The sequence below is a fragment of the Morone saxatilis genome, unplaced genomic scaffold (assembly GCF_004916995.1).
Source record: "Morone saxatilis isolate NCDOM2014 unplaced genomic scaffold, NCSU_SB_2.0 Contig17, whole genome shotgun sequence".
Classification (NCBI taxonomy): domain Eukaryota; kingdom Metazoa; phylum Chordata; class Actinopteri; family Moronidae; genus Morone; species Morone saxatilis.
In genome coordinates, this window is record NW_023339729.1 from 12,243,186 (window position 1) to 12,253,862 (window position 10,677).

At 40.2% G+C, this 10,677-nt stretch overlaps 1 protein-coding gene across 1 annotated transcript in view; it reads right to left on the reverse strand.

The window, feature by feature from the left end:
- LOC118327226 (alpha-1,6-mannosylglycoprotein 6-beta-N-acetylglucosaminyltransferase B-like) overlaps positions 1 to 10,677 on the reverse strand; it is a 103,584-nt gene that overhangs the window by 42,342 nt on the left and 50,565 nt on the right. Inside the window, exons 7-8 of the mRNA XM_035660513.1 lie at positions 10,053 to 10,217; positions 3,037 to 3,206 (exon numbers count right to left, since the gene is read on the reverse strand). Of these exons, the coding sequence (XP_035516406.1) occupies positions 3,037 to 3,206; positions 10,053 to 10,217 (335 nt within the window). The remainder of the gene's footprint in view (positions 1 to 3,036; positions 3,207 to 10,052; positions 10,218 to 10,677) is intronic.

The window sequence follows — 10,677 nt, forward strand, 5'->3', positions numbered from 1 at the left end:
CACACACACACACACAGCATTGTGGAGCTGTGGAGGTGGATAGACCCTGGGCACTCTTTGTTCAGTTTTGTTTTAACACTGGTGTTGCCCAAAGAGAAGCAGAGAAAACTTTCCAAATCTGTGTTTGGACTCAACTAAGCAGCCTCTTTGGGAAAATTGTTATCTGTCTGCCTGGTTTTCCTTTCACCTCGGTCGGCGTGCCTGTCCACACTGTCAGATTTGTCTGCCTGGTCTGTTCATCTATCTAACTGTTTGTCTTCAGGAAAAATTTTTTCACAATGGATCACCTCCTGTCTTTGGCAGATTATTGAGGATAGGAGGAATAAAGGGAGAAGTGCAGTATGTCTAAAAAAAACTGACAATATTAGAATAAGTAAGAGAAAGTAGGAAGAGAAAGAAATATGAACTTCAACTGAAATAGTGTCAGAAGTTCTAAAAGACTTATTTAACAATGTAATAGGAAATTGTTTATCTGTCAGTATACCTTTTTATTTCTATCACACCAGCAGACAATACTCTGGCTCGGTATCACAATAAATCAACATCAACAGCAACAAGGAGATCAACAAAAGACACTAATATCACTATGGTTTCCTCCTTTCTTCCTGACAAAAAATGATGATTGCATTTACGTGACATGATGTTACTATACACAAAGCCAATATGTGAGAGTACAGAGAAACATCATGGATGAAGCAGATTATTATGTGTTTTTTGTGTCTGATGATTTCATTCTTTCACAAATACTGTTTTTACCCTCTATGTATTTTACAGTGCCAGCAAACAGAAAATCAATACTCATGGTTTTCAAATCACGAATCACCATGTAGTTGTGTGTAGATTAGTAGCGAGGCAGAAAATATGGTGGATGGATATGCACTAAAACTACATAGCATGACAGCACAAAGGAGTACCTTATGGATCAGAATGCCACTAAAGGCTAAAAACAGTGTATCCTCCTTTCAGCAACATCTGTTTGCCAAGAATTGATTTTATCATTGATGGTTTAACTGAATTGACACTTTAAACTATCATATTATCCTTTAGATAGGTTAGGTATGTTGGGTAGCTGTAAGGTTCTTTAAACATCATGATGAGCCAAAGATCAATAAAGATATTGACATATCTGTTTTGAGACAAATATGTCAATATCTGATACAAGGAAAACACAGCATTTTAATTTTTATTGTATAACTCCATGACAACCAAACTGCATTAACTTTTAACTTTCTTGTCGAACTGAAAGCAGGAGCTGAGGGAAATGAAAGGTGTGAAAACAAAAAAGTGACACATCAACAAAAAAACAATTGACCACTTTCCTGCAGCAAACCATGTAGAAAGATTGACATCAGGAGGCAGAGTTGGTGTGCTCTTTCTCACACCAGTGTTTTTAAAAGAACCAAGTCAGGATTCGAATGCGGTTTGAAGAAAGATTAGACTACTTCCCAGAGTAATCCAAAGCTAAAAGCTATTTTTCCTTCTAAAGCCATTTCATGTGGGCAAGGTGAACTAAATAATTCTTCATGCTGGTAAAAATAAGTAGAAAAATAAAAAGATCCCATCCTGGGTTGTGAGAAAGACCAGTTTTTAAATGGGGGTCCCTTTGGTGTCCCGAGACACTATAGTAACACATACGCAGTTAAAAACGTTCCTGCCATCCATTTCAAGTCTGACAACTGAACTCAGCCTTGTGGACGTCCCCGCCATCTCTAAACTCATTTTTTAAGTATAAAATGCCTCTAGATTTTCCCACTCTCTCCTGCTCCCTGCAGAGGTGTTATATGTCTACAAAATGACTGCCAAAGGCTTGGGGTCAATACAATACTTCTTCTATGATTTGTGGGAGTTGTCACAGTGTAGAAAGAGTACAGCAGGTTCTCTGTAGACATCATTATATTGATCTATACTCTATACATGTGCCATCTCAGTGATCAACGATGGCAGAAAGACGAAGACTATTGGCCCAATCAAGGCTGAACAAAGACGTCTCCCATCTGCTGTACGATTCACTTGTCTTCTCAAATTCATACCTATTCATAATTCTACTGTTCAACATTAGCCATCCATCTTAAGGGAGCTTGACAACCTGTGTGATTTATTCAGTCACCGCCATGAAGTAGATATTGCACAGACTGGACAGAACAAGCCTGAGGGATCTCTCCCAACAGGGTAGATTTACATCCATCCATCGGTGTGTGTGTGTTGGCTCTACAGCTGTATCCGTCAGCAGAAACATGCAAGCGTGCTGACGCATGGGATAAAAAGACACACACCAGTGCAGTCACACTGACAGGAAGCTGTGGAGTGTGTCAATATGAGATCAATACAGCTACAAATAAATCAACAAACCTACGGCCCTCATACCTAATCTTTAGGATAAGTGGGAATGGGCTGTAATTAAAGCACAATGCTGTCTTACACATTTTGAATACAATATGTGTGATCACATTAGCATAACAGGAGGATTGTAAAAGATCATCGGTTTGTTGTCACAGCTGCCATCAGGGGTCATTTTGTGGCAGACATTTTGTATCCCACCTAATAAACATGTTAAATACAACTATGACAAGATGACATTAGTGAAAGTAATTTATACATTAAATAAAACATGTAGATGTTAGAAAGCACTGAAAGAACTGTTTACGTGTAGCCTTGACCCCACCAATCAATAGCTCTTTTCAAAGCAAACATGTCCATACCAGTTCAGATAGAGGTTTATTCTGGTTAATGGTTTAATTGTGGCACTAACTCCTTGATCTTCAGCAATCTAAATCCTTCCTGTTGCTTTTACATTCCTAACACCACTGGTATGTGCTGCTTTTGTAGTCAAACTAGGTACATCCACAGTTTGGTCTTTTCTGCAGAGAAGCAAACACTGATTCACTGAAGGGGAGATATTATGGAAATGATGACCAGAGAATTGATTTGATGAGTGAGAAATGAGGTCAACATTTGCATCATCACCTGCTCAAAACCCACAACCAACAACAAGTCAAACATTCGAGCATTCGGTAGCTTTAGCATAGAGTAACTCACCCCTGCAGCTCTTTGACAGACATGGAGATCTTGAGGTTATGTCCCAAAACATGGAGAGCAGTGAGGATGTCTGCCCACTGGACCATCTCTCCCAGAGGACCCCCCTTCAGCACTTTGGGGCTGAAAACATCTCCAGACTCCTCTGTCAGGAAGCCCACATGGACCAGGATCTAAAGGAATACAGGCACACATTGTGGCAAAGAGTTAAAATAAAAGTCTGCTGAGAAGCTGCACCACAATCCTCCACTTGACAAGAGTATCGACCGCAAAAAATACCATGGATGTTAAATATTAAATATTCAACTGATGCAGAGGCTTTAAATTATATATACAACTACTTATCATCTATATCCCCTTTAACTAATATTACTTCATGGGTTTATTACAACTTGAGTTTGAATTTAATAGTTTTGGCTGAAATTTATTTTGGTTATGAAAACATAACAGTCGTTGATACCAAGGTAAACAATGAGATCTGGTAACTTTTCTACAATGAACAATTCAGTAGGACAAAATATTCTAAATAAGTTTGGCTAATATGGTGGTTTGCTTAAAACTTGTACCAATATCTCACTGCTCGAGTTTCTTGCTTGGTCCAACTTCTTTTGGGTAGTGTCTTGAGTTGCGATAAACCTTAATTATCACTTAATGTGATGAAGTTGAAAGGTAAGGTTAAAAAAGGCATGAGTATGTTTCTGTGTAACTTCCTCTTCATTTAATAAACCATAAACATTAACAAAACGTATCCCTATACAATGATGTCCTGCTGCTAACTAGGCCTTACTTTGTTGTTTAAACCTGTTTCACAATTTCACATTTTGCATAGCAGTAGCTCTGAACTCAGCAATAACCCAATCCAAAAGTGTATTTTTCCTGTTAGATAATAAACCTGAAAACATCTAGCTGTCATGGCCATGGCTTCACTCCTGCATTTTCCCTTGAGTTTTCTTTCTGTCTCTGTGTCTGTGTGTTGTGGGTGTGGCTACCCTCCTGGCTCACAGCTCTGCTCATCTGCACACCTGTCTGAAATCCGCTGTCCACCATTCCCACTCGCCTGCCCTGCATCTCTTCGACAGCTGAGTATATCATCCACAGCTTTAACAGACTTCTGGCACCAAATCTCTCAGTCACTTTAGTAGTTGTATGTTTTTCAGGTTTTCTTTGTGTCCTAGTGTTTTAGTTATTTAGTTTAATCTCTGCTTTAGAATTACACCACACCCGTCTGCCTGCCCGCTAGGCTCTGCCTCCAGTAAGCCATCCACTCTTGTGCCTCAACCCTTTCATCATCATCATTGAGCAAGTTTTGGAATAAAAGCTACTTAACTTCACCATACCTCTGAATCTATGTCTTACTTTTGGGTCCACCACCGAACATAACACTAGCCATTCTTTAGTATGTACCTCAAAGAACATTTATTAAAATAACGTCCTTTACAGACAACATGTCTTATCTGGTGATGCAGTAATTTATATACACTTAATGTTTAATGTGTATATTATAAAGCACATTTAAGTTAATCTGATTCACATTATATTATTTATATATATATGTGCTTACTGTTTAAAGTTAAGCTCCTTGAAAGTTAAGCTTCTGCAGTGCAAACTGTTTTAATGAGTTTGAGGATTAGAATCATTAGAATTTCAGACTCTTCCAAAAAGAAAATTATGGAAACTGAAAAGTAATTCTTTGAAATCCCCAACGAATTATCCCCTCATGCTCCAATGGAATAGCATGCACGTGTAGAAGTCCATCTTTATGGACTTTATGGTCCAACTTCACATGCACCGTATGCCTATACAGACCTAATTCTTAGACACCTAATGGCAAAATCTCCTCCTTTGTTTTTTAAAACATATAACACACGTAAAGGAACTATCACAGCTTATATGTTGCACTATTACACAGCTTTGCACTTTGGATACAGTCCTCTCACACATGCCCACCTAGCCACTGCATAATCAGTGCAACCGAGCAACACGTTGCCTTTCACAGAGGATTAGACACAGCCATGTCCAAACGTTGCTCTCCTGAGTAATCCTGATTAACTAACACAGCATGAACACCTCCATGCAACATACATAATGAGCTTAAGACCAGCTGTGTGGAGTTGCCAGAAAGTTTCAACAGTGATTTCTTACTATGTCTCATCTCGCTATTTCTGTCTCTCTCTGCTTGTATGTATGCTCTGTACTGTAAGTGCATGTGTCTGTACCGTCATGGCTCTGATCTGTGGAGGTAATGATTAAAAGCTTCCAAGAGCTTTTTAGAAGTGTGCACTCTCTTCCCCTCTCCATCATGCCACATTAGCGACAATGCACTAATGTACACATACTCCTCCTACACATTTCCTGGAAAAGATTGTGTCTGAATAGTAGAGAGAGAAAACAGCAGTCTCCATATCTGATATTTAATAATTAAAAATGATTATAATTTTATATATAGTGAGGAGAGGTTATTTTGTATTATAGCTGTATACATCCAGTACAACTACTAAAGTCGTTCCACTGATGTCCAGAATGTGTGTAAAACATTGGACAATGGTGCGTATGCAGCAGAGTCAAGCTCCAGTGACACTCCAGCTGGCGTGAAAAATCCCCTGATTTAATAAGCTTGCTCTATTAACTTCTGCTTCATAAAAAAGATAAGTAAAATTTAATTACAGTTTGGGTGGCAGATGGCAAGAGTGAGAATTCACAGCACCAATACTGTTCACTCTCTTGGCTTTGTGGTGGCTGTGGTGCTGGTGAGGGTGTATCACACAAACACTGGCAACCACGCCAAAATGGAGACAGAAGGAGGCAAATTTCTCATACTGGCAGCAGCACAGTAGCACTGCTAAATAAATACGAGAAATATCACACAGTGGCAGCAGAGCTGAATAACTGTGGATTGGATTCTCTAAAACTGGCACTCACACAGACACAAGTTAATAGGGAGAGAGGTAAGGGTGCTTTACAAAACCTGGCAACTTGCACCCATGATCTAGACTGCTGAGGAGAGATTTCACTTTCACTCTAATAGGCAGGAACAGAATTAAAGTGGAGTTCAATGAAACGTATCAGCACAATGCTGGAGAAGTAACCTTTATATCACAGAATAAGAATCAATAGCTAGAACGGAGAGGAGAGAGGAACTAGGGTGGGTGGTTCTCACTGTGTTTTACGGTGCTGATCACCGCCAACACACTCTCGCATATTTGCTCACGCACTCACTCGAAAATGAAGCTGAACGGGTGGAAAAGCCACACAATGGGAAGTTGACAACAGGGGGAGTAACTCCGAAGCTAAAGCTGTGCTTCCTCATAAACTCCTGTATCATGGCCAGCTGCCTCCCTCAGGAATCTAATCACACACGAGAGAGTGGAGCTCTTTATACAGTGGACTTATGGTACTCCCAGATGGTGTGTGTGTGTGAGTGTGTGAATGTTTACTGATGGATTTAGAATTTTTGTTTGTTTTTAGTTTTTTTTTTGCGCATTTGTCTCCCACTGACATACATCAATGAACTCAGTGTGTGTGGATGTTTGTGTGTGTTCAGTGTGAATGCTTGCTCGTTTGCCGCAAGCTCGGGGAATTCTCAAAAGGATCTGAAGCAACTGTTAAATCCCATGGGGATCGAACACAAAGCCCTGCCAAACCCGCTGAGACAGACAGAGAGTTACGATACTGACGCACGCTCAAATCTCTCACTCACCTTTACAACACCCCATCTGCCTTGGTGTGTGTGTTCATGTGCCACCCCTCAAATCAAGGTTTTTTCACAATATCATCTCTGTTCTGAATGGGTTTTTTGAGATTTTATTTAACTGGCATAAGCTGTGAAGCAGGAAATGTATTGTCTTTCATGTGCCGATACTAGGATCGTTTTATGTAATATGAGTTTGTGTTTTCATAAAATCCTTGGAAAGTCCTTGGTGCGTACATATGAGAGCAGGAGAGTAGAAGTGGCTCTCAAGTGTGTGGTACCACTCCATTGCTCTGCTCTGCTCCACTCATCACTAACAGGCTAACGACAGAAGAATGCTAATGCTTGTTTCAGCATCTGTTGGTGCAAGATCTCGCATGTGTGTGTTTGAATGTATGTGTGACCCTACTCGCTCATGCACTGTGGCCCTTATGAAGGTCGCAGCTGTCCGATGGAAGGCCACGGGTGGCAACACAAGCTGGCACTGCCAACCATCACTACTTTACCCTTATTTTCACCTTCTCCGTCATCCTCCTTTTACACCTGTACAGACTACTTTCCCCTCTTTATTTCTCCTCACGTCTTTCCTCCTTATTGTCATATGGCTCCGACCTGCCCCCCCCCCACCACCACCTCCTCACTGCACCTTCCATATCCCATTAGTCTCCTACACTGTCTGCACTTCATCAGTCAGAGGTCAATTACCTCTCAAGAGGGCACGGGGAGCAGGGAAATTAACAATTTGGCATATGCTGACACACTAAATGTGCAGGCTCAACACACACCAAGTAGGCTCAGATGTACACAAAGTCACTTGCTGAGACACTTAAACACCAGACAGGTGGTGAATTCATTGCAGCAGGTTAACAGGATAAGGTCAGTGTCTTTGGATCTGTGCTATTGTCTCTTAAAAACCTTTCCATTATAACAAAGCTTTGCTGAATGTCTCCTTTGATGTCTAGTAAAAAGAGAACAGCAATTTGTTATACACAAAATGTTCCATCAGCTACGTTATAATGGCTGAATGGGTTGACCCAGGCTTTTCATTAAGTTTGATAACGGCACTGAAAAAAAAAGATGAGTCTAACTGCTTTGAAAGGGAAGTGCAGCAAAAGGTTGATTGTATTCTTTCTGAACTCCACAAGCACTGAGGAAATGGGCCGACAATAGTCACAAAATAAAAAGATTTCCTAGAATATCTAAAGGAGACTTTTACTTCATCACTCACCGTGGCACTATGCATACAAAATCTCTCAAACATCTATCTCTCAAATATTTTTGACTGTAGAAAATCTGTAAAAAAAAACAACCTTTGAGAATAACATTCATCAAGTTTCCACAGTCGCTCTTATACACACACACACCTCCCGGTTTCCTGTCCTTGTGTTGCTGCTGAAAGTTAAAAAGAATCATCTTGCTTTTTTCTCTCATTTCCTCTCCCCTTCTATCCTTTCTCCCTTCAAACTTGCCTCTCTGCTCTGCTAATTTATTCTTTTTCTGAGTAAACATCCATTCCGCTTACAATCAAAGAGAAAGCCAAACAGGGAAACAGACCTGAATCAACAGAGCCCCATTGGAATTGTAAAGACTGCACACTCAAGCAGAATGCTAAAATTGCTATTGGAAGTGAGGGATTTTGTCAAAGACAAAGGTTAGGTGGGTGCAAGGCCATAGTCAATTCACATCAGACAATGTTTTTTTCCTGAGTCAGAGTTAATTAAAATCAAACAAACAGTGTTTCCCTTCTCAATATTAAAGTGAGCGCTTTTATTTCAAAGTTTAAATGCAAATGAATCTTCCTTTGAGGAAGGAGTGTAACAGTCAAAAAAGATACATTTGACTGGTAGGGATGGACAATTTTCAAAATGAAACATATGAGATTCTGCCCTTGGCTTTCACTGCCATGATATCCAATTAGCAGTCAGGCAGACACAGACAGACCCAGACCTGGCAAACACACACATTTTTTACATCCGTTTCTAATTATTATGATAAACAGCTTTTGACAGCCAAGGCGAACTCTTACAAACACCACGACATCTGCTGTTGAGATAGCAGTAGCACGTTGTAAGGCGTATGGGCTGTTCTAGCAGCCACAAAGCCATGATAGAGGATAACAAATCCCCCCAGTGCACCACAAGAAAGGAGAACATCAATCTCAGTGACAGAGGACTATTTCCACCCTTGTTAACTTATTTTAGGGAGAGATGGGGGCAGAGAGAAACATTTTGGGGAGAAGAAGCACTCTATGCTCAATCTGCCACCTCACATTAACTCTTTCATTTATCACTATTTTCTTAACTAAAAGATTATGAGTCCACTCAGAACAGGGTAAGGAGTGTAATAGGTAGGCTCTAAAATGTGGTTTAGTGAAAGGTTACATGCAGCAGAAAAGTTTCTAGGACTCCTGAAGTTTTAATTACATATTGCTTTCGTTGACATTTGAAAGAGTATGCTTTTAAAATACATCCATAGTTTTATATCATTAACCATTTTTTTAATGAAACACCCACCTTGGCTTTCCAGTCTTTGTTGCTTGCTCATCTCAGAGGTGTCTCACGACTCCACTCTCCACCTCCATCTTTCATTCTTTCCTAATCCATATTCTACAGTACCTTCCCCTCTACCATCCATCCTCCTCTTGTCCTTCCTTTCTCATCTCATTCCTCTCCCTCTGGCACTGGCACATGCCTGGCATTTCATAATAATCCAAATCATTCATCGTCATAATTTCTTACCTCCTTTCATTTCTTCTCCCTCATCTATCTTTGCATCTCTTTCTTCCTTTTCTCTCACACTCAGCCCTTGGTGTGCATGGCTACAAGCAGGAAGTCCATACTGCGCTGCTTTGGTGCCAACCAAAATGAGGTTGAACAATTGAACAATATAGTAATGGAGTAAATTCTTATTTGACACTATATAGCTTTGAAAAATATTTTGGAGCGGGTACATGAAGACAGTAACACAGATTAGAGAATTAGAATGCAGACAGCAGCGATGGATGACAACTTATCATTACCTCCTCTATAATTTTTCTCTTTAAGAAGCCTTTAAGAGGAATCTGAAAAAGGCTTTTTATGTGTTTCCCATGCCTAGCATCTTTGAATCAAATGGTTTTAGCTAACCTTGAAACTTACATTTTGCTGCAAAGCATCTGTAGATCACTTTGAGTCTTGAACATACTCATACTCAGCTGCATTATGTGTGTTAATGTTTTCATGTTTAACAGTTCAGCTGGGTTGTTGTACTCCTCCATTCCCACTCCATTCTTACCCCTCATCTTCCATCACCAATCACCTTTTTGTTTTCATCTCTCCCATCCTTCTCTCACCTTCTTTTGGTCCCTCCATCGTTGCTCCAGCTTGGCCTCAAGGCGGTTGGCGGCTGTTGCCCACTGCTGAGCAAGGCGACGGATTCTGCGCTTCATAAAGCTGAGTGACTCCTTTCCTGTCCCAACCTGGTCCAGCAGTACAGAGAGGTCTGTGCGGAAGGCAGCCTGGGAAGGTAACGGATAGGAAGTAAAAGGAGAGATGAAAAGAAGTGAAAAGAAAGTGTAAGAAGTTAGGCACAAGGAGTACCACAGTCATTTAAAATGTTTGCATTTGACCACTGATATGAATGACTGTGTCAGTGTGTCCACCACTTTGGCCCAGACTGTAAAGCAACTGAAAGTGAGTAAGAAAAGATGTGAAAGAGGAGTATGTCATCTGCAGAATTAAGAACCTCAGCTAATGTAACCTGTGGATGTAAATCGTTTCATCACACATCGTGTCATGTGTGATGGTAATTCTGTATTATCTGCAAATGCTGGAAAACACTGAAAGAATACAGTAAAACATTTTGCATCATGGTGCAATATTTGCCTTGTCAACGCTAATGTTTTAGAGAAGTACTTCATTGTGCTATTTGTTTTCCTGTCAAAGAAAAGTATGGAAATAATTGACAGCAGAATGCAT